Below are 24,399 nucleotides of genomic sequence, written 5' to 3' on the forward strand. Positions count from 1 at the left end.
CGTCTCCGTGTCTCTGTCTGCGCCTGCGCGGGAGCCGCCGCTCCCGGCGGGCTCCGCGCGGGGGGGGGGGGGCAGCTGCGCCTGCGCGGGCCGGGTATCGCCGCCGCGGTGGGGGCGGGGCGCGGGGGCTGCGCCGCCTCCGCCCGGCCCGGAGCGGCGGCGTCACCGCGGCGGGTCGGGGCCGCGCCGAGGGCCGCCTGCTCCGCACCGGCTCGCTCGGGGCGCTGGCCGCCCCGGCCGTGCGGGAGGGCGGAGGCCCGGAGGCCTCGCTCCGGGTGCGGTGGCGCCCGGCGCCTCGGGTGCGATGCGGGGACCGCACGGGGACGGCGGTGTGAGGAGCGCTGCTGGCCGCTGCGTGGCCGGAGCCTCGGGAACGCAGCAGTCTCCCCTGCTGCTGCGCTAGCAGGGTGCTAGCATCGCTTTTTATTCCTAGCGATTTGGAAGGAAAGTGTTTTATTTCACGTGATATATTTCTTATAAATAATCCTGAAAGGGGCGGTGCACTTAGGCCTTGGATATCGCAGTCTGGTCCAGGAAGGTGTCGCACAGAAGGCGGCAGTAGGGTTTGACGACGTGGGGGCTGTTAGTTGGTGTTGTGACGGAATGCAGTTCTGTTTAGAACCTGCCCCTGCACCGGGAGCCGTGTGGTCAGCTGATGACATTGCTGAGCTGTGTTACCTGCATTATAGGACCAGACTCCCTAAGCAGGGGAAGCCAGATCCAAACAGGGAATGGACTTCACTGGCAGCTGTTGTCAAAGTGGAGTCTGCAGCCCAGAGAGAGGTTCTTGCTAGTCCAGGGAATCTGCAGGGTAAGAATGAGTTGTGGGGATTGGGGCAGGGGGGCAAGGGGGAGAGGAGGTGGCAGTCCTTGATGCTTTGCTTTTTTTGGTTTTGTTTGGTTTTTGTTTGTGTTTTTTTTCTCCCAAGATACCTTTTAAAAAAAACATAAACCCCTTCCTGCCCCATTTCTGTCTCCACCCAAATTCTTTACTCTTTGTCATTGTAAAAGCTTTCATAGCTTCTGTCTGGAAAGACATGGTTATAGTGAAATGCTGTACTTCCCAGACTGTAACTAAGATGATGAAAGCCTGCGTTTGGCTGTTCGCTAAGTGGCAAAAGTCTAGGCAGGACCTGAATTCCTAATGTAAACCCTTGCAAAAGTGTGTTCGGCTGCTGTTTGAAAGAACCTAGAAAGATCTCGGTTTGCTCTCCTTTAACAGACTGCCTTATTACATTGCGTGTTTGTGTTAGTTCACCATCATCTTCTTTTCCCTTACTGGCACTTCCATGTTGTCATGCAGACTGTATCCCATGCTTCTCTCTTGTGTTTGAGGAATCCTGTGCCAGTGTCCACTGTGTGTTGCCTAGCATATCAAGCCTGTGTTAGCACTCCTGCCATGGGATCGTAGACTTTTCCTGGCACTGGTGCTTCTGCCTGCTCTGTTCAGTTCTCCAGCTGATATTGTTTCCTTCCTGGAATGTCACCTGGCCGGTCTCCCTGTACCTTCCCTTCTACACAGTGTTCTGTGTGTTGTCTTACTAGAATGACTGTACGAGAACAATGCTTCTGGCCATAGTTTGTTCAGTTAATGTTGTTTCTTTTTTCAGTAACGAAGGAAGTTGTTGCTATGGGAACTGGAACAAAATGTATTGGCCAAAACAAAATGAGAAAAACTGGTAAGTATGTTGTAAAATCCAAGAACAGACTACCTATGGTACCTTCTTTCTTGCTGGTGTCATAGAATCATTGAAAATGTCCAAGGAATTGAGCTCAGACTTCTGGGTTGAAACCAGAAGTATAAGGCAGACTTCACCTCGTCAAGAAGAGAGGGGCTTAGGCGGCCAGAATGGCTGCCCTGAAACTTTGCTGCACGTGCTGCCTTAAAGGTGAATAAACTTCTTATATGTGGAAGTGTGTAGTTTAGACCCTGAGTCTGCATACCCAAAGACTTCATAACTGAAAGCAAAACAAAACATAAGCAAAAGAATTGTGCTTCAGTCGCCTGTTACAGTCTAGTTTTATTGTGGTCTGATGCAAAAGATGCCACTGCTGAGTTAGGGCAGGGGTGACACTAGAAAGGTACTAACAGGCTTTTTCTCCCTTACCGTATATTCTGTAGCTAGATAGTTTTAAGTGTTTGTACAATAAATGCATGGGATAGATACTTGACTTCCCACAGCTACCATTTCTTACCATTTATCGTAGGACTTTCCTTGCTCTGCATGTCCTTTTTTTTTTATTCAGAATGTATCTGTCTCCTCTCCTAGGAGAGGGGAGAAGCCGTAGTAATTAATGCTGGAAAGTGACTAAGGAGGAAAAGCGTTTGTGAATATGTAGCTACAGGGCTTTCTACCTTCTTTAGACTTCAGAAGAGGAGTAGAGCTGGATAGGAGAAACGGTTTTACATGCATCGGTTTTAGGCTGTTTCGTGTTCTTTATAACGTCCTTCATATCGAAATGAATTAGTGGAGCAAAAGAGAAGAAACTAAATTCTGTATCTTAGATTTCTGTGGATGTTTCTTGTGACTTAGCCATCTTAGAAGAGTATTAATACAGACATTTTTCTGATTGATTTAGGAAAATTGTGATTAAACCATTGTACTACTAACAGTGTAGATATTAAGAGTCAAAGTAGAAATCTGACTGGAAAAAAGGAAAGCTAGTTCCTCTCTCTGTTGTTTGTCTTGAGTAATCTTAAGTTTAGAGAATATTTTCCTCTTATGATAACGTTCATTTATTTTTAAGTTAACTTGGTTGGTAGGTCACGTTAATGATTATCTGTTAGAGAACTTTTAAACTTTTAGAACTGTTAAAGAGGACTTTTATCACCTGGCCTTTCATTCCTGAAATAAAAGCTGATCTACAGATCCTGTTCCTTTAGAAACCGCAATAGGCAGGCACTGCAGGAAGATTGAAGATAAGATGTGTAAACCTGGTAAATATCAGAATTACTTACAATAAAAGTAATTTAAATTGTAGGACATAGTAGGACGCTTCAACCAAAAGCTTAACAAACACTTGAAATTTTCTGGATGTTACGCTTAATCTGAGAATATCAAGATTTACTTTTAAGAACAAACATCAGGGAGGTTTTGAAGGAAGCCAGTGTTTATTCAACTCAAAGGATTTCAGATATCAGAAGAGTTAAAATTTGGTTTTTAAACAAGTCTCTGACTTGCTGCAGAGTGAAGACTTTTCTCCTTCATTCGTGTAGGCTATTGACCTCCTTTTGTAGTGACTGGAAGTTTAAATATCTTGGAATAACCTAATACCAATGTTAAACCTTCAAATGCTAACAAATCTGGAGAACTGTCAGCTGTCAAATTCTGGTTGTTTTGTTCATCTCCTTTTCAGTAACGATGCGTATTGTTCTCATTTGGTTGTTGCTTTAGGAGACATTCTGAATGACAGTCATGCTGAAATTGTGGCCAAGAGGAGCTTCCAGAGGTGAGGCGTGAAGTTCACGTGCTGTTACTCAGTGCCACTTCAGGTTGCTTGTTGTGATACAAATGGTTTTGACCTATAGCTGAAATAGCCAGATTTTGCAGCTTTAGGGATGAGAATGTAATGAAAGAGACGTTATTACTTCTGTGTAGGCAACACTTTTTTCCCCTTTGTTAGCAGGAGTTTAACCTAATTTTTACACTTCTGGGTGGTGTTAAGGCCCTTTCACAAAAGCTTGTTTCTTCCTCATTCTTGTAGAGCCTCTGTATGAAGAAGTAGGATCTGATTTCATGTGACATCAGTGCTGGTCTGATGACTAGCTGTCAAGGGTGGCCTTTTTGCTGTTTCCCACATACCAGCCCTCTTGTTCACATGGGATAAGCTGGTTCAAGGAACTGAGCCAGCAGCAATGCTACAGAAATGAGTACATTTCTTGCGGTTTGATGCCACTAAACTGGCTCTCACAGAATTGGATGAGTTGCAGTGCTGGTAAAAATACAGAGTGGGAGGAGGGGACCTTAGATATACAATTTGAGGAGATAGTTAACTCCACAGAATGCAACCCTTTGAGGTCTGTTATTAAGGTTCCAGTGATGCGCTTGTGTTTATGGAGTGTGTCAGATCCCATCTATCTGTAGAAACATGACTGCTTGGCTCCTCATAGACTTCATCAGGAAAGAACAGGCACTAGTGGGCATCTAATTTTTGTTGTTTTCCCATGCATCAAAAACGAAGCAAATGTTTCATGAAAACTTTCTGCCTAACAGGTATCTTCTCCATCAGATGTGGCTGGCAGCTTCCCATCAGCAATGCAGTATCTTTATTCCGGGAACTGAAACCGGGAAATGGAAACTCAAACCAAATATCGTATTTGTTTTCTTCTCCAGTCATACCCCATGTGAGTATGCTGGAGTGAAGCAATTTCATGGCTCCCACTCGTAGAATCTTTTCTGCCCCTTGCCTTTCTTTGGTCTCTATTTGGTCTGGAGTGAGAGTGAGGCAGTAACTCATGTTGTCAGTATGTACCCTAACATCTACTTGACTGATCCTCCGCAGATACATTTGGCGTTTTATCTTACTGGATGTGATTCATGAGAACTCCGTAATTCCAGTATACTGCTCATTATATAGTGGAATGCTTTATTTTCTCTTTAAACAATAATGGCTACTATTTTCTTCTGCAGAAACTAACATACTTGTCAGAGGTCTTGTCATGTCTCCTGGTTGCTTTGCTTTAAATGTTGTTTCCTTGGATTAAAATTGTAATAACAAACATTGACATTTACCACAGTTCCTTAAAAAAAACAAAACAAAAAACAAAAAAAACCAAACAAACAAAAAGCAAACCACCAAACAAAAACAAAAAAACCCAAACAAACCAAACAAAAATCCAAAACACCAAAACAAAGCAGGAAAAAACCCACAAAAAAACAACAAAACCCAACTCCCAAAAAACAACCAAAAGAACCCCACCCACAAAACGCTGCCACCCGGCAACCCAAAACTTCTTACGGAATGGAACGTAACTTTTTGTTTTGTCATGGAAAATGCACTTTGTGTGTTTTTAAAAATTGGCATTGCTGGAATATGCTATGATGGTTTTCTTCGTTAATGCAATATGAGAATAGAATCTACAGCTTCAAATTTAATAGCAAGAATAATTTCCTGACTGCCGTTTTCTCACCTGCCTGTCAGACTTTGTTTGCTTTGAACTGAGATTCAGAATTTTGGGTTTGAGCTTGTTTTAGTGATACAGATTGAAACTTCCATCCTTATTTGGTAGGTTATTCTTTAATTATTCTTTTTAGGTTTGTATTGTTTAGTTAGATCAGACTAGTTTTCCTGTGAGTCTTCGGCACTGCTTGTAGTCTGTCAAATGCCTTTGAGACCTTTTGCTTTATAATTTTTGTTTTAAATTTTGCTTTTTTGATTATTTCTTGGGTAGAATGCAGAACTTGAAATTAAATATACTGGCTCAAATTTCAGCAAAGTCTGGTTCATCATTGTACAGGGCAATGTTGTTTGAAAAGTGTGTTCTCACAGTTAAATTTTCCTGAGCGCAAATCTGTAAAAGCTAGTAGTAGCTGTAATATTACTGGCGTGAGGTGTTCCAGTCATGAGATGCATTTTTGGCCAATTTTGATGTTACTTCTTTTGTTCCAGGTGGAGATGCTTCTATTATTCCAATTAGCGAACCAGAGAACCAGCTTCCTAAGCCAGGGACTGGAGATGGTGCAGCTGGACAATCAGCAGAGTGTAGAAGTAACCATGATCATTTGGGTGCAGAAGATAAAAGGAAATCAGAGAAAATGGCAAGTAACCATATAACCAAGAGAATGAAAACTGATGACGATGGTTGTTTTTCCGTAATCACTGAAGACCTGGCTGTTCAGGAAGTATCTGTGAAACAAAAAGACGACACAAATCTGAAGAGCTGTGAATGTTCTGCAGAGAAGCAAACAGCTAATAAGGAGACTGGCTTAGGGAGACCAAAGATAGTAGATGTTTATCGAACTGGAGCAAAATGCGTACCTGGAGAGCTGGGTGATGCCCGAACACCTGGGCTAGAATATCACTGTGTGGGATTATTACGAGTGAAGCCGGGTCGTGGGGACAGAACATGCTCTATGTCCTGCAGTGATAAACTGGCTCGTTGGAATGTGTTAGGGTGTCAAGGAGCTCTTCTGATGCATTTCCTGCAGTATCCATTGTACCTGTCAGCAATTATAGTGGGGAAGTGTCCATATAGCCAAGAAGCTATGCGGAGAGCAATTATTGAAAGGTAAGTGCTGTCCTTTGGAAATCGGATAGTGTGTATGGAGACAATGAGTTATGGAAGACAGTATGTGTCATGCAAATATCAGGACTTGGCACCAAAGTCATTTTCAGAGAATGTGAATTTCTGCAAATGCACATTTTCAGAAAGTGGCCCTGTGTAGTATGGAGAAAAGGTGACTACTGCTGATGGATCAGACTTGAAGATTCACAAAAGAATTTCCATTAGATTCAGGATCCCCTTGGTTGTCCCTTCATGAAGCAGTGAGAAGCTGTTACCCGCCCAAGTTTTTCTAGAAGCCTTCGAGGAGAAAAAGCAGCTGGAAGGACACAAACTCAGCATAGTGAAGTTTTTTAGCGTAGTGAAGTTGAACTTTACTTGTCCTCTTCCTGAATTTATTTCCTCAAGCAGGGTCAAGAAAAGTTTTAATTTATTCAGTTATCCATATTCCACAAAGTCATTCTGAATATCTAGAAGTTCCCTTTTACAGAATTGTGTTGGTGAGCAAAAGCAGCTTCTATTTCTTGCAGGACCATTCCTAAAATTAAATTAAAAAGCCCCCAAATCCATCCATCCTAAAGGCAATCTGACTGGAATGACTCCAAATGAATGCGTAGGCAGATTTTTGCACTGTGGGAAGGATGTCTTTCTGGTTGTCCTTACAAACCTTTTCATAACTTAGCCTTAAATGAATGTCTTAGTTCTTCTGAAGCTTTTGCTGAGTTTACACCCTGCTTTCAGACTTACTTTCCAGGAAGTAAAAGATGCAGTATTTTAGACTTGCTTTGAAGGGAATTATAGTGCAAACAGTTTTACTTTTTGCTGTCTTCCCAAAGTGGGTCCAGGAAGTTAATATGTGGGTTACTGCATATGCCTGCATGTCCATCCCATGTAAATTTCAAAATCATATTGTCAGTCCGTCCTCAGTAGAGGTTTTTGAAAACCGCTATTCTAAAGTTTTGACTGTATCGCGTGCCTTCGGGTGTGCCATGCAGCCCATGGAAACTGAGTTCTAGATCTAATGTAGAAATTGCTGTGGAGTGGTAGAGTACGTGTAGGTTTAGAAAGATGAGTGCTGTTTGGCAACCAGGTTGGAAAGTCATGATTTCATGTCAACACTTGTTTCTATTAGTGCTAATTGTCAGTTTGTTGCTTTTCGAGCAAAACTTTGTGCTTCTGGGACACTTCACACTTGCATGCAAGCTAATTATCTGTCATTAGTCTATTTCACCACTTATATTCACACTGATTTGGATGTGCAGTGCAAATTCACCTTTTGTAGTCTTCATGCATTCTGAGGGATGCACTTCAGAATTCTACTATGAGACTCCAGGCCTTCAGCTTCTGTAAAGGATGAGGTGTGTGGCTCTGAAGCTCTGGCTTTGGCATACTTGTTTCTCATCCTCCTGCTCTGCAATATCAAAAGAAGTGGGATTTTTGAACCTGACGCACCTTTAGGAATGATTGAAATGGCAGATAGAGGAGCCAACGAGGAGAGGTACTCTGCTGGACCTCATACTTGCCAGCAATGATGTGCTCATTGGGGATGTGAAGGTTGAAGGAGGCCTTAGTTGCAGTGACCATGAGATAGTGGAGTTCAGGATCCTGAGGGGAGGGAGGAGTGTAAAAAGCAAGCTCACAACCATGGACTTGAGGAGAGTAGACTTCGACCTCTTCAAAGATCTGCTTGGAAGAGTCTTATGGGATAAGGCCCTGGAGGCAGGAGGGGCTCTGGTTAATATTCAAGGATCACCTCCTCCAAGCTCAAGAGTGGTCCATCCTGACAAGTAGGCAAAAATGTCAGGAGGCCTGCATGGATGACCAAGGAGCTCCTGGCCAAACTCAAATATGAAAAGCATATGGAGGGTGGAAGCAAGGGCAGCTAGGAGGAGTATAGAGACAGTGTCTCTGTATGCAGGGATGAGGTTGGGAAGGCTAAAGCTGAACTGGAATTTAATCTGACGAGGGATGTCAAAGACCAGAAGGGCTTCTCTAAGTACGTAGGTGACAAAAGGAAGGCTAGGGAAAATGCGAGCTCACCGCTGAATGAGATGGGGGACCTGGTTACAAAGGATGTGGAAAAGGCTGAGGTACTGAATGCTTTCTTTGCCTCAGTCTTTACTAGCAAGACCAGCCTTCAGGAATCCCAGGTCCTAGAGACCAGGGGGAAGGTCTGGAGCAAGGAGCACATACCCTTGGTGGAAGAGGTTCAGGTCAGGGAATACTTAAGAACACTAGGCATGTATAAATCCCTGGGCCCTGATGGGATGCACCCAGGAGAATTGAGGGAGCTGGCAGATGTCATTGTGAGGCCACTCCTGTTATTCTTGATCAATTATGGCAGTTGGGAAGAGTTCCCAAAGACTGGAGGAAAGCAAATGTCACTCCATTCTTCAAGAAGGGCAAGAAGGAGGACCCAGGGAACTACAGGCTCGTTGGCCTCACCTCAATCCCTGGGAAGGAGATGGAGCAGCTAATCCTGGAAACTATTTCCAGGCACATGAAAGATAAGAAAATCATCAGAAGTAGTCAGCATGGATTTACCAGGAGGAAGTCATGCTTGACCAACTTGAAAAACTTCCATGATGAAGTGACTGGCCTGGTAGATGAGGGGAGAGCAGTAGTTATTGTCTGCCTAGGCTTCAGTAAGGCTTTTGGCACTGCCTCTTGTAATGTCCTCAGAGAATCTGTTTTAAGTATAGGCTGGATGAGCAGACAGTGAGGTGGATTGAAAACTAGCTGAATGGCTGAGCCCAGAAGGTGGTGATCATTGGACAAAGTGTAGTTGGAGGTGTAACTAGCCGTGAACCCCAGGGGTCAATACTAGGTCCAGTCCTGTTTAACCTCTTCATTAATGGCCCAAATGATGGCGCAGAGTGTATCCCCAGAGAGTCTGCTGATGACTCAAAACTGGGAGGAGTGGCTGATGTGCCAGGGGATTGTGCTGCCATCCAGAGGGACCTCGACAGGCTGGAGAAAGGTAGGAACCTCATGAAGTTCAACAAGGGGAAGCGTAAAGTCCTGCATCTTGTGGAGGAGCAGCCCCAGCCACCAATATATGATGGGGGCTGCCCAGCTGGAAAGCAGCTTCACAGAAAAGGACTGGGCGGTCCTGCTAGACCCCAAGTTGAACATGAGCCAGCAGCGTGCCCTGGCAGGAAAGAAGGCTAATGGTATCCTGGGCTGCATCAGGCAAAAGCATTGCCAACAGGTCCAGGGAGGTGATCCTTCGCCTCTACTGGCACCGGTGAGGCCGCACCTGGTGTGCTGTGTCCAGTTCTGGGCTCCTTAGTACAAGAAAGAGACATGGACATACTGGAGAGAGTCCAAGAAGGGGCCTCAAAGATGTTTAAGGGACTGGAGCGTCTCCCCTATGAGGAAAGGCTGGGAGAGCTGGGACTGTTCAGCCTGGAGAAGGGAAGGCTCAGGGGGATCTCATCCATGTGTATAAATACCTGAGGGGAGGGTGCAAAGAAGATGGAGCCAGGCTGTTTTCAGGGGTGCCCAGGGAGAGGACCAGAGGCAATGGGCACAAACGGAGACACAGCGGGTTCCCTCTGAACATCGGGAAACACTTTTTTCCTGTGCGGGTGACGGAGCACTGGCAGAGGTTGCCCAGGGAGGTTGTGGAGTCCCCCCCCTTGGAGGTATTCAGAAGCCATCTGGCCGTGGTCCTGGGCAGCTGGCTGTAGGTGGCCCTGCTTGAGCAGGGAGGGGTTGGACCAGCGACCTCCGGAGGTCCCTTCCCACCTCAACCGTTCTGTGATTTACTGAAGTGGCTCAGGACACCTAGCATATGACAGCTTGTGCTGGTCAGCTGGAAAACGATTTAAGAGTTGTGTTAGACTGGACAGGCAAAGCTTATGTGCATTTCCATGGTGATAAAAATTTGTCTGCTTCTTTGACCTGAATTAAATCCAAGATTTCGTTTTGCTCCCTACTGTGAGTAGTAGAGCTCTGATAACACAACATGTCTCCTCAGGGGAATTTATGTGGGAGGTGAAGTGCAGTGCTGCTAAATGAGGAAAGTCGTCTGCTGTGCACTGGCTTTCTTGATCCTCAGATCCTTGAGTTGATGAAAACTGTCCCAGCAACAAAAGGATAGGAAGTGGATATTTTTCGTGCTTAAAAGGTTGAATCAGTGCAAAGGAATCTGCAAGCAGACTATTACATCTGACAATATGAACCTCAGTCTTAATTCATACCTGCTCTATGTAAATATTATGATGATTAAACACACGCCGTTTTTCCCTCCTCATATGATCCTAATCCCATTCAGTGTGTAACGGTAATTTAAGGTAAAGGTGAGATTATAGTGTATTTTTTGTCTTTCTAGTCTTTGATTTTGAACCTCTAGCTTTTCATAAAACAGTTGTTAATGTAATATGATTGACTATGTAAATACTTTGATTATTATTTTTCATTGTGATTGCAGAAGTATATTGCAGTTTTTATCCAGCATACTTTATCTCCATCAATTATACTAGCTTTTGACTAGACCTTTTTTAAAATCAATTCATTATAGTTTTTCTAGGATGGACAAGGTCTTAATAAACTACGTGGCTTTATTTTTTTTACAAATACTTTTTTGAAGGGAAAAATGCCCCCAAACCTCCCTGTCTCTCTTCTATAACTCATGTTCAATTCCATTTTACTGTAAAAGTAACGTGTTTCAGATTATGAAGGGAAATTGCACAGAATCAGCTTGTTTGGGAAGACAAGACTTAAAATCACTTGCATTTTCCTGTGTTTACTTTAGGTGTCAGCACATCTCATTTTTACCAGATGGCTTTCTCCCTCAGGAGGTTAAGCTGCTGCAATCGGATCTTCGATTTGAACATAGCCGTCAGGCAATTCAGGAAGTTCAAACTAATGGCAAAACAAAACTTGTTCCTTGTAGTGCAGGTGAGTTAACTTGGGCTAGTTGCATAACTATGTGCAAAAGTCCCAATAGAAATTAGGTGGGTTTGGCGGTTTCCTAAAATGGAATGTCATTCATTGCCAGTGCTAGAGGCAAAGTGTGACTTATAGCAAGAAATTAATTTCAGGGCAGAACTTAATTGTTAATAATTAATAATATTCATCTCAGCCTTTAGTTCCCTGTAGGGAGTTTTCAGACTTAGTAAACACTTGGTTGATGCCATTAAGAATTCATAATCTAAACAAAGACAGGAAAAATCCAGCAAAAGCAGAAGTTCTGAGGGTGCTAAGAAAACAAAAATATCAAAAGACTTGTTGTTTCAGTTGGTTTTGCATTCTCCTCAGTAATGAACAGAAGACTTGCCATGCTGAATTATGCTTGTAATTGCTTCGGAAATCTGTGAACGTAGAAAGAATACAGAGTAGTATAGTGTGAAGGTTTAATTGATAGAGGTTTTGGACATTGCATTTTTTTGTCATGGTGATGAATGAATATGCAAGTCACGTTGTGATTTAGCAGCATGGTCTCATTTGGGGAAAAACCGAATGGAACTGCCACAGTATGTGTGTGGTTAAGCAGTTTCTTTAAACTTGGACATGCCTGCCTTCTGCTGTTGTATTCTTTTCTGGCTTAACTGGAACTGGAAGTTATTCTGTTACAATAGAGCTGATGATAAAACAGAATGGAAACAAAGGGTTCCTTAATGGAATTCAGATTCATTAAATTGGAGTTATTTACAGGTGCCTGTTATTTACAGGCAGGAAAAGATTTTGATTCTGTGAGACAGGAAACAAAATCCATCATTGAAAAATGGTGCCAATTCACTTAGCAAAAAAGATCTGAAGCCAAGTATGACTAAATTCCTCTGTATGCTTGCCTTTCTGTACAGTTACTCAGGTCATTCTGTTAAATAAAGATGAATGATACTTGATCACGCTTTTTTGCATATATGAATTATGCCGGGTTGATTTTTTTCTTGAAGGGGTGAAAATCAGAATAAACTTTAAATTCAGGGCTGTTACACTGAGTATTGAAATATGCTTGATAGGAACATTTCAGCTGGTATTTTTAAAAAGAAAAATGTGTTCCATTTAATATTTTGACATTTGCAATAACTATGAAGAAATGAAATAATAGAAAATATTTTCATTTTTAAGTAAATTTTTATCTGCTTGTCAGAATCTGATCTCTTCTGACCAGGTGGTTTTAGATGCTCCACACCTGGAGAGTTTAATGTTTAATACCAGTTGTATGTATGTAATGTTATTTGACATTACACAGGATTTTAATTTAGTAGAGTGATACAGCATCGTACCTAAATCACAATGCCAGTACAATTTACGCTTAGCAGAGTATGGCAGTTGCAGCATACAGTTGAATCATAATACAAGTGTGATTAACATAACCAGTCTCCATAATATGCTTTATAATGTGTAGCTTTTGAGCATCTTGAATGGCAAGATGTCATGAAGGAGAGAAGCTGTGAAAATTGTCTGTAGAGTTAATGCATGTGGAACTGTTTTGCCTGTTAGGAACACAGAGAAATGGGAGAACTTAGGGAACAAAAAGGCAGTAGAAGTTAAAGGAGCTGTTAGGGTATGGAGGGACAGATTGGGCATGTCAATCAGTTTTGCTTCTGTTACCACGCTACTTATGCTTTGCTAGTTATTTATAAATCTGTAAGGTATGGCACGCAGAGTTTCAGCATTAAGAAGTTTACAGTCTAAGATGGTAATAAGGTGACCAGAATGGGGGTAAAGAATGAGGTTGTTGGCACTTGCTATCTCTTCCAACAAATTATTTTTATTTGACTACTGGCTAGTATTTTTCAAGTAAAGTCTACAGATATTTGATGTATATGAGTTATCAAACATAGAACTATCTAGAGTATACAATAAGCGATAAGATAGTAGTATACAATAAATTAATACGGAAAACATAGAGTGACTGGTGCAAGTAGCTTGAGGGAGTACTTCAGAGCCTGATATGAAAATAAGCCGTCTGACTTGGAAATTTCTTCATGCTTTCTCCAGGCAGAATGCACAAAAGTAGAATCCCCCCAAAAAGGGGGGAATTATGAAGTTGGATGCCAAATACTTGGAGGCATGGATTCTTGAAGGACCTGATTAAGATGAAAGCTCTCTGTGTGTGTGTGTATATATATATATAATCTATCTTATTATTTTTAAACAGAATTTATGTATTCTTTTAGGTACTGGAATCCTGGCCCTAGAGAACCATGGTCCTCTTTCTAGTTTGAATTATTTTGGGAAGCAGCACGGTATCATGTGAACACATAGAATGAAAGGAACTGTTAAGTTATGCTTTTGTGATGAGAGCACCTCCCTTGTTCATAATCCTTTCTTCTACAGCTATCAGTTGGAGTGCAGTCCCTGAGCAACCTCTGGATGTCACCTCAGATGGCTTCCGGCAGGGAACAACAAAGAAGGCGATTGGGAGCCATCAGAGCAGGTGTGAGAATGTTGTGATATCTGGATGTATATGCCTTATTCGTTAGCATACGTGCTTCTGTCAGCTCGTGCGTAGTGCATTGTCAGAACAGAAAGGAATGCAGGGAGTGGGGAAAAAGGGGAAAGGTAGGGAGCAGGGGAAAAGGAAGAGTTGCTGTGCAAGGGAGAGAAGGGGAGTTGGAATGACAAAAGTTGGATGAGGGTTAGCAAGTTTATCCTATTTCTTCTTTGTCACTGTTGATTAAAGAGAGCATTGTAGATAATGGGGGTGGGGGACTATGATAAATTTTTATTAAAAGACAGCTTATTGGTGAAGCTAGCAGAATTTTTGCTTTGTATCTTTTGGGTTGATGACTGTGAAGGAAATGTGTGTATTGCAGGTCCTCTTTTTACAGATTTCTTTTGCTGTAAGAGTCAGGCCAGCTGACCTGGATATATGATTGTTAAAAGTGTTGCTTTGAAATGTGACTTTCTGTCTTAAAGTTTGGAAAGGGTATGAAATTCTTTCAGTAGACTCCTAACACAAAACACGTCACCTTTCCAATTGTTGTCTTGACACTGTGCTCTTTAAGAAACATCATAATCTTCTATCAACTCTTACTGTTTAAAGAAACACTTACATATTTTTCTTGTGGTTGAGAGGAATTACTTGTAAACATCTGCAGACAAATTTCTCCATCTTTCTACACTTTCCTCAGTTTAGGTGAGGTGACCAAAATTATCATTGGTCTGTGGAAGTTCAGCTTGAGGGTTGGGGTCGTGTTTTGGTTGTTGGCTGCTTATACTACCAATTTATCAATGGTCATATTGTTCATTTTTCCCAGGCTTTCTGGGAGAAGAAGATAATCCTGACAGTAATGAATAGAATGTTAAGTAGAGCTTAGACAGTTCTTGTGGATAATTCATTCACTATGCCTGCAAGTTGCACACTGAGCTTCTCGAAGTTAGGCCTGATTTGACTGAAGTTTATTTTGGTATATCCTAGTATTTCAAAATTTTCCCTGAAAAGAAGAGGACCAGGAACTTTGTGGTTTGTGACCAGTATTGGTGTCTGGGGTATCGTTAGCCCAGGTGACCTGGGTGACGTAGCGTGTCTTTTGAGACAGGCTTTGTGCACTGTAGAATACTAATTTTCAATATATGGCATGTCATGTATTCCAGAAGACGTGCGAAAGATCAAACAAACCAACCAACCCCTTTTCCTCAGTAGGCTTAAATTTGTTACGTAGAGTTTGTGTATCAACTCTAAAACTTTAGAGCCATCTGCTAGCTGCCAGTTTGCACAAAACTGTAGGAACTTAATTATTGTTGAGAGGTCCGTCTCTCTTTTTTTACATGTGCTTGAAATTCACTACAACATTCAAAAGTTATTAGAGAGGGCCTACAAGACTCTGTGACTGCAAAGGTCTCCTTTCCTTAGGAAATCAGGATTAAAAACAATGTCAAGGAATAAGTAAACTGTTTATACTTTTGTGATAAATGGTCACAAAAGGAACTTTTGTAATGAAAATAAGGAAATTATAGCCTTATGGGGGGGGGGGGGTGTAATAATAAACAAGACTCATATTTCTACCCTTTTCTTTTTTTTTTCCCCCTCAAGGAATCTCAGGGTGATTGGTAGGGGGTGGTGTTTGGGGTTTCCCCCCCTCCTCAATATGTTAGATAACTCTCATCTACTATCAACCTCCTTAATATGGAAGGTAAAGCTGACTGATTAAAAGGAATTTGTAGGTAGATGTCTGGTATGTGCTTTTGTTAATGCTTAATTAACTCGAAACACTAAAAACTACAATATGAACCTTTGACAGATTAACATGACGAGGAAATTTTAGAGCATCTTCGCATGCCAATTTTGGGATTCTTAAAGAACATACTAGCAAAATAGGAAGGCTTTTTTTTGATTGGTGGGTTTGGGTTTTTTTCAATGCTTCTGGAGAATCGGCTTGCACATGTTGGAGAACTGAATCAGTCATTGTGAAGACAAGTATATAAAGAAAATTTAATTAAGTAGAGAAAATAGCCGTGGCTTTCAAAAACAAACTATGCTTTATAAACAGCTCTTCTGGTTGCCTTTTCTTTGGGGGAAGAGAAGGGCTTAAACTGACAGAGGTGCATATGGTATCTTTAAAAGACCTTTCAAACTTTTACTCACTTTATTTTTTTGATGAGCCTCCTCGTATTTAACTGCACTGCAGCTGTTGCTGAATGTGTCCTCGTCACCATTGTGAAGAGGACAGCATCGTTCCAGATAGTTCTGCTGGTTCTTTTATTTGTTGTGAATAATACAAAGTTTGTCAGTTTGAGTAAACCTTTGGAGTTGTTCTGTGCCTGTTTGATCACTTCTGGGACAAGTCCTTCGGGCTCAACCTTACTGTAGTTGTGAGCTGATGACAGTGCAGTCTCACACAGGTAACAATATGGGGATATTAAAATGTTCTCTCTGCAAACTGACAAAGTGCTGGCTGTAACAATGGGGGCAATGCAACTCTGACAACATAACATTTAAAACGAAGGGAAAAGGCAGGTGGGCAGGTCGGATGGGGTAGGAGAAGTTAAATTGTGGAGAACTCTTCATTCTTTGAGAAGTGAACGTAATTTTTTTTTTTTTTTAATAAAAAATGTTTGGCTGGGATGTACTACTGTGAGCTGTAAGAGGAAGTGCATTTCTGATTTCTTTTTTCCATCAAAATTTATGATTTCTTTTTTTTTTTTTTTTTTTTTATTAGATCCAAGATCTGTAAAGTGGAACTCTTCCATACATTCCAAAAGCTAGTGACAAGTATTTCACAAGAGGATCTACCAGACACTCTCCGGTAAAGACATTTTCATTATATTTAGAAGAGTGAATTTATCTTAATGAAACTCAAGAATACTGTGATGATACCAGAATCTGCTCATGAATCTCACTTTAGATAAGTTCATTGTTAAAATTTGATACTTGAAAAATATGGCATGTGCTTGATGGGTTAGGAAGACTCTCTTTTTGGTCGTTTTAATCACCTCCTTGGAGAAATAGCTATCACATCTCATGTGTTAAAGACAGACAGAAGGAATTGCAGGTGGTTTGTTTGTTTGGAATTAAGGTAAGAATTAGGGGCAGCTGACCTCTTCTGAAGGGCTACTGCTTTTCAAAAGGGTAAACTCTGTTCTTGATCAGCGGAGCCTTGTCCTTCTCTTGCACTAGATCTGGTGTGTGTTGGACACCTCTGTAAGCCTCTTTAGCTTGCTGTCTTGGCAGAAAGCTCTACATTTTGGGGTTTTTTTCTGAGTTAGTGGTCTTGTCTGAAAGTGGCAGTGGACAGCTGGGGAAGTAGGAGTGGAGAGGGAGGTGAGAGGAGGAAGTAGTATCTTTTCTTTTGAAAACGTGAGTTGTTACATCAGCTGCCTGCAGCACTGTACCGTTGGTGGCATTCAGATCCCCCATCCCAAAATTATCGTGGGGTTATTGATGTCTGGTTGGTGTTTAGTAATTCTATCAAATGCCACTTCTTTGTTTCACAAGAAGGAAGAGTTCAAGTAAAAAAAAAAAAAAAAAAAGAATTTTTTATTTTTATTTTTAGAAAAGCCTAGGCTAAAATCTTTTTTCATCTAAGTGTATGATGTAGTAAGAGCTAGTAAGGTGAGACAGTGTGTAGGGCTCTTTCTGCAATGCGTATATTACATAGAAGGAGGCTTCCTGGAAAGAACAGAAAGAAGCTTTTGTCTGAGGAAGCCATACTTGGAGGTTTCTTTAATATTATTAGAAATAAGTTTGGTTTATCAGACTGGAGTTTCTTGTGGTAATCATCCAGTCTGGTATTGCATTCTGTATGTGGCGGTATTCCAGCCCAAATAGCTACCACAGAGCAGGGCATAGTTTCGTATATACAGAAACTTGTCTCTCACTTTGCCTTAGAGATTCTGAGAGAGGTAGAAGGTTCTAAATCCATTGCCTTGGAAGGTTCATTTTATTTTAGACTTATTTCCAAGTATGATTTCACCAGCACTGGGATGTAGTTATACCAGCTGTTGAGCTAATTTAACTGCTTGTAGCTGCTGATGGGGATGGTCCTGCAGCAGTCTCTGCTGCTACTGGCTGTAGATTCCTGTTTTCTCCCTTGTATCAGTAGCACTTCTCCAACCTCATGGTGAGCCGCTTCAACTAACTCATGTGGCAGAAAACAATTTCCTTGTCTTCTGTGTTTTCTATTGGACTAATGATCTGAATTGGATAATGGAAAGCTAAAACGGACAATAAAACCTGTGCAAAGGAAGTAGGAGGTATGTGTGACTGGCAGCAGGGGAGACAGGCCTTTTCTGCCTTTCATGGTACCAAGACATTAGATGAGATGAACTTAGCCAAAGTAAGCGCACCCTGGATCTTTAATTGTTAGATCTTGCTTGCTTTTGAGTTTTGTGAATTAAAGATTGCAGTTACCTTCTGTGTCTGTAGAAGCGTCTCATAACTATTTTAAAGTTCTGATGTCAACATCAGCCATGCTATTGCTGAAATGGTTGAAATGATTCTATAGTTAAAGATACACTTTCTCCTTAATTCAGTTTTAAATATAAAATTATTAGCCTCTTTTGGGTGGGAGTTTGTCCTCGCTTGTTTAGCCATCCTAATTTCCTCAGAGTAGAGCGTGAGCTGGCGCGTTGTTGGGTAGGTGACTCATTGTGCTGGTCATGTGCTGCTTACATAAAGTCACTTCACCTCAGGGCTTTTCTGGACTCCAGCGGCTTTGTAATTTCCTTTGACTTTTTTGTCCTCTACCATTTTTCCGTCTGGGCTTCTCCTGACAAAGTCCAGCTGATTCGCAGATGTGGCATCATTTTTAGGCTGCACAAGCTCTATTTATACAGTAGAGGTGCTAGCTCACCAGTCAGCTTGTCCAGTTGCTTTCCTTTTGAAGTCTTTGTTTTTCCTACTCTTGGCTTAAAAGGCAAAATAAAAAATGTTGTCCTATTGTTGTTTCCTTCTTCTTCCCTTTCCCTTTCTACACAATATTCTGATACGTTTTCTTCCTTTTTCTTCCTTTCCTCCTTGTAGTCTGAATATGAGTGGACTTCAGATAAGAAATCCCACACTCTGAAATGGTTTCCTCTAAAGTCCTGTGTATTGAACTCTTACCCAGTTTTGTATTTTCTACCCGTTGAACTGTATCTTATTTCCTCCCACAAACGGTTGGCTCTAGTGCTGTGCTCTCACTCAGTTTCTTTTTCCCACTTTGCCCCTAAGTTCCTGCCCTGCCTCTTCTCGTCCACTTTTTGGTCTCTTGCTTCCCATCCTTTCTGCTCGATCAAGGGAACCTCATTCTGTAGTTCTTTCAGATTTGCTGAACAGCTCGTCTTGGTATTTGTAGGGTATATTAGGACAAGGATCATTCTTTACTTAACCCTTCCTTCATCTGCTGTTGTCCGCTGTCAGACCTAGGATACTGGGGCAGTTAAAGCTTTACATGGAACTAGTATACGGATTCTGATGTTCTTTTGTTTTCTTCTTTCCTGTGTCTAAAGCTGCTTCTCCTGCTTTTTGTGCCTTCCTTTCTCTTTCATTCTTCACTTCTCTCCAGAGGATCAGTGCAGGCACTGTTAAATTGGAACAGGTAGAGAGCCTACCGGGGGCAGGACTTTGCTGGCTCACCTAAAAGGCAAGTTTAGGAATTTGTACTGGTGTGGCTTAGCTAAGATGCTAAGCATAACATTCAGCAGTTGTTTTTTTCAGGATTTAGTTTATTTGCTTTCAGCTGAGACTGTGAGAAGAAGGTGGTGGTTGGCTGGCATTAGCTACTTCTTCACCAAGAACCAGATAGTGCTGTATTATGCTGTCCCACTTTCTTTCTTCCTTTCTGATAATTTCTATGATCTCTGTCTTCTGTGCCTTACTTAGTCTCACTCATCCCTCTAGCTAGACTATTTTAAATGTTAATGTTTCTTTATAACCTCTTACCTCCACCTGCCATGCTTCATTCCCTTCTGTTAACTCCCTCTCACATGTTGTTTCGTGTTAATGTTTTGAAATTGCAGGTACATAAATCCTTCCCCCCCCCCCCCGCCATGTTTTCCATGCTCACTGTCAAAGGAATGGTGACACACTGTTGGGCAGTGTTGTGCCATTGCTAATCTGAATTGTCACGTAAACACCTCTGCACTGTCCTTGTTGTTTGCAGATCACTTGGTGGTAATGTGGCAAAGGAGGTTTTCTGCATTGTTGGTGTGTTTTCCCTGCTGGTACAAAAAAACATGTCTTGTTCATCACCTGAGGAAGTGAAAGCCGCCTTTTGTCATACAGTGGCATCCACCATACAGAGTCACCAGGCATTGCTGTTTGTGCAAGGTGTGGCGGGCTGTGCAACCCTTGGTCTGAATCTAAGTGAGACTTTGTAACATAAACCTGCCCTGAGTTTCTCGCTGGGCTTGTTAAATGGATGACTGATCCTGGTTTCTCTTAAATTTAGTCAGGAGCTGTCACAATTAAGATTGTGCTTTCTTCCTCCTTCCCATTCAGTCTGCAGCATGGACGATTCCAGTTCCAGTGACACCTAATTGGAGGGGGTGGGCTGTTGCACAGAGGAGTGCAAGGACTTTCAGATGGCTTTAAGGTTTAAATAGCTAGACTTAAAGTATAGAACTTTCGCTTGGGCTTCATGTTTAAGATTTTTTGCCAATGTTCATTTGTGAAAAACAAAAAGATTCCGCCAGGTGGCCACTTAATATTTCCTGCTAGAGTCACTGAGGACGAGTGTAAGGAAGTGTCAGCCTAATGAATGTAACTGTCACGGGAGGGGTGTGTTTTCACTGTTACTGCTGTTCTGTAATTCAAAAAAAAAAAAAAAAATTTGGCAAGAATTTTGTTGCAATTTTCTAGTCCTTTTTCAATTTTCTTTTTAAAGTTTGCACATGAAAGAATTCCTGTGATGGTCCTACCACTGCATAGAGGCTTGTGGGACACTTAGGTCCTCTGTTCTAACTAAAAATCTTTTCTATACTGCATGTCACAGATGCTTATTAGGTCTTTGCCAGATTGAAGAGCCTTTTATTAAGTAGTATTTTCTGCCCCATGAAAATACTTATCCATCATCATTATCTCAAGACTTGATCTTTTTTTTTAGTTACTCTACTGAGCTTCTACATCTTTTCCTTTGTGTGATTCATTTTTTCCACATCTCAGATGACATTGGAAAAAGCCACAAAGCTAACTTTCCAATTTTTCAATAATGCTTTGAAAATCTGGTCTCCCAAGCTAGACACAGCAATGCAGTAACAATCTTCTAAACGCTGCAAAACCTTGCGTTACTGCTAAAACTTGTTGTATTCGAGTGGAACTCACTCATTGAGTTAGTTCACTGTGACTTTATTCTGTATCTTCTTAACAGCTGGTGTCAATTATAAAGTTTGCCTGCAATGACTGCATTTTATCTGAAGCATTGAAGAAGATACTGATAGAATCAGGCCAAGTATAGTTTTCTGGCCCCCTATCATTATGGATTCACAACAGATTTTTATATATTAAAGATCTGTGAGCTTTTGCCCTCTTAGATGTGATTCATTAATTTTTGTGTAAGAGTAATGTTTTGGTTGATGCCTTGTGCTTATGTCAACATTTTTCATGTGCAATATGTCTGTAATCTCAAAAGTGCATTATGGGTTGAATGTAAAAGTTTGAAACTGAATATGGGGTTAAAGGTAGGGTTTGTTGCTGAGAAGAAAGTATTGCAGCAGCATATTGCTTTTCTTTGCAGACTGCCTTGCTTGTGAGCCCATTTCTGCTCAGCTGAGCACATGAATGTTTTCAAGCACAATGGTGATTTGTGTAAGGCTTTTTCCAAGAGTGTGATACCTTTCAGAATGAAATCTGTGGATCACCTCTCATGTCTCTAGCACACAGCCATTGGAATCACTCTGTCTCTCTCTTACACAGTAGTGTAGGGGCAAGATTGAAATAGTAAAGGGAAACATAAAAGGAATGTAGTCAGGCAGACCTGGATAGGCTGGAGATCATATGATTGTACTGGACTTGCCTGGGGCAGCAAACTAGTGTTCACTTCTGCCAAAAAAAATGTCGCAGGTTCTTCATTACTAATGCTCAGAGCCTTAATGGCCCAACCAAAGCTAAGATACAGTCAAAGCATGTGAGGTTTTTAGGCACACGTAATGTACTTTGAATTTTAAAGCATTTTTCCCATATATATGTTGAAAATTTCTTAGAACCTTAATGTGGAAGTTGAGCATGAATTAAATAAATCGATTTGATTTTGGCAGCTCTTTGAGGAAGCTTTTTAAAATTCAGCTTTTTATTGCATCCACTGTCAAATCCTGTAGTGATGTTGTTTGCTTGGAGAATGAGGCCCCAAGAGGCTGCAGTCACATGTGCTCTTGTAGCTGCTACAGTGGGGTGAAAATACTGAGCTGCTCCTTACCGTCTGTCCTGCTTTTGTACTAGCTGTTTTCCCTTACTGTCTACTGTAACAGTTTCCAAACAAAGGTCTGTTGGAATAATCTAGATTAGAAAAATCCCATATGTGTTTTAGTTAAATTGAATCAGACTGACATATATGAGTTGGAGAGCCATTGATTTGCCAGCAGATTCAGGAAAAAGAGCAACATTTAGCAAGGAAGAAATGAAGAACAGCTAGGCATTGGAGTCTTTCTCTTGGCTTAGTGGCAGGTGGAATCTATCTATCTGTCTATATCTGGATCTATATCTATATACGTGCATCCCCAGCAAATGCAAGGAAAACAGCTGTTTCACCTTTAACAAGATTGAGCCAGTCCAAAAATCTGTGTTGTAGAATTATTTTTTGATCTTTGACCATCCTAAATGTGACCTCATAAGTACAAGTAGCTGTGTTTTGAAGATGTAAACAGCATCTGATATTAACTATTCTATGATAAAGGACAAATATAAGTCATTAGATGCATTTATGGAGAAGAAGGGCAGGGCCAAAGTCTTAAACAAATAGGTCAGATGTACTTTAAGTGCAAGAAGCATGTTAGCATGAGAGTTTCTTCCCAAAGAATGATTCGGTCATTATCCTTGAGTGTAAGCATGCACCTTGCTCCCCAGAGAATGGTTTTGAGGTGGAGGAGAAGGTGCAGGTGGTTTGTACTGTGTCTGAGGTACATGTCGGACTACCTGGGAGAGGAACAGCTTGCCTATGCTAGGGATTTGGAGCTGCTTGTGGTGGGTTGACCTTGACCTTGGCCCTTCTTGAACCTGTGTTGTTTCCTGAATGCTGCTTATGCAGATAGTTGCTGGTCTTTTGCCTGTTCAGTGATGCTCCTAAACCATGATCCACCGTTGATAATGGGGTTCTGTGACTGTTCCACTGGGCAGGTGAGGGAGAGTTGCAGTGGACCCTGTCATGGAACTTTCCAGAGCAGCTCAGAGGTTAGTTTCACAGAGTTTGATTAATGTGAAAGAGAGAATACAAAATGGATTAGCTGTGACAAGAGTGCAGGCAGGTTTGTAAGAAGGTATACGTCTCCCATGTTCAGCAATGGCAGAGACAAGTTCTGCACTCTTGCACTTTCTGAACCGAAGGTCTGCAGGATAGAGAATATCTCATGGCTGGCTATGTATGTCACAGTGTTCTAGAAATACATTTATAGCAGAATGCTGAATGCCTGAAATACAGCTTCTGATAGTCTGCTGTTCCCTTTTTTGGGTTTTTTGGGGTGGTTTTGCTGCTGGGCGTGTGTGATCAATATTGCCTTTGAGCATGAAAGCCTGTTTGGGAAGTTAGTGCAGTGGTTCTCAGACTTTTTAGGTTAGGGTTCCTTTAGTAGTTTGGCTCTTCCCCTTTCTTGATGAAGGTCATGTTGCCTATGATCTTCCCTTCGTATTGGGTCGAATGTATAAACATTATGTGCAACATGTGGCTGACAGACTGTTTGGCAAAGGGAGACGAAAGAGACTGGGAAAGGAATGCAAGAAAAGGAAAAAAGTCTTGATGAAATTGTCTTAGAGGCGCTTGTGTTCAGATACTCCAGACCTGAATTCCCTGTTTTGAAAATCTAATGGTATAATGCTCTCAGCAGAATGACCAGTGGTTCTGCTGAGACTGTAGGAAGCAGGTGCTACGTGAGGAAGGGGAACTGAGCAGCACCAAAACTGCCGAGTCTCTTTTGCTTTAGGGAGAAGATTAAAAAAAAATACTTTCTCCTTTGTCTCACTCTTCCCCATTATTTCGTGTTGGAAAAGAACAGCTGTCCTGTTCGTCCTTGTCCCCTTCCCTTCCAGCCAGCAATTGCATCCATTCTTCTAGCAAAACAAGGCTACTTCCACCCAATTCAAAGCACCTATCTATAGCCACCTTTTCTGCTTTGCTTCGACATTTTTTGCTATCATGGAAGTTTTCTGTAACCTGTCACTACACAGTCAAACACACTTCTGTTGCTGGAGAGTGTGTATGACGCATGGTAGGGGAGCTGGTTTGCTTCGTTTTGTAAGACTGCTGACAGTGTCTAGATACAGTAGCTTCAGGGCCTGGGCCTCTCCAAGTCTCCCTAGAAGCGCAAGAGAATTTCACTCAGTAGCATGAAAGACCTTATAGGGCATCATCATGTTCTTAGATGTTTGATTGCTCTTTTCATTTTATGACATTACATCCAATAGGATAATAGAAATGTTTTCGTTGTTGTGCATTTTCTGTCAGGATGAAGACTCTAGAAACCTACTGGGACTACAAGGAAGCTGCAATAAATTATCAAGAAGCCTGGAAGGTGCTGCGTAGCCAAGCTCTGCTGGGTTGGGTCAAGAATGACAAAGAATACCTGCACTTCACATGAGAATACATGCGGCT

At 41.7% G+C, this 24,399-nt stretch overlaps 1 protein-coding gene across 2 annotated transcripts; it reads left to right on the top strand.

Moving 5' to 3' along the window:
- Positions 1-107: 107 nt before the first annotated feature.
- On the top strand, positions 108-24,385 carry ADAT1 (adenosine deaminase tRNA specific 1; the record flags this gene model as incomplete). 2 transcript variants are annotated; one of them, XM_082320187.1, is made up of 9 exons in its annotated part: positions 108-811; positions 1,611-1,679; positions 3,396-3,450; positions 4,215-4,345; positions 5,611-6,229; positions 10,983-11,128; positions 13,517-13,616; positions 16,342-16,428; positions 24,253-24,385. In XM_082320187.1, exons 1-9 carry the CDS (start codon positions 604-606, stop codon positions 24,383-24,385), a joined length of 1,548 nt encoding a protein of 515 aa, XP_082176313.1. In that variant the 5' UTR covers positions 108-603. The 2 variants fall into 2 exon arrangements, with proteins under 2 accessions (XP_082176313.1, XP_082176312.1); XM_082320186.1 differs by lacking the exon at positions 24,253-24,385 and adding an exon at positions 19,765-20,222.
- Between the last annotated feature and the right edge of the window lie 14 nt (positions 24,386-24,399).

Source organism: Platalea leucorodia, assembly GCF_965183815.1.
Source record: "Platalea leucorodia genome assembly, chromosome: 8".
Classification (NCBI taxonomy): Eukaryota; Metazoa; Chordata; class Aves; order Pelecaniformes; family Threskiornithidae; genus Platalea; species Platalea leucorodia.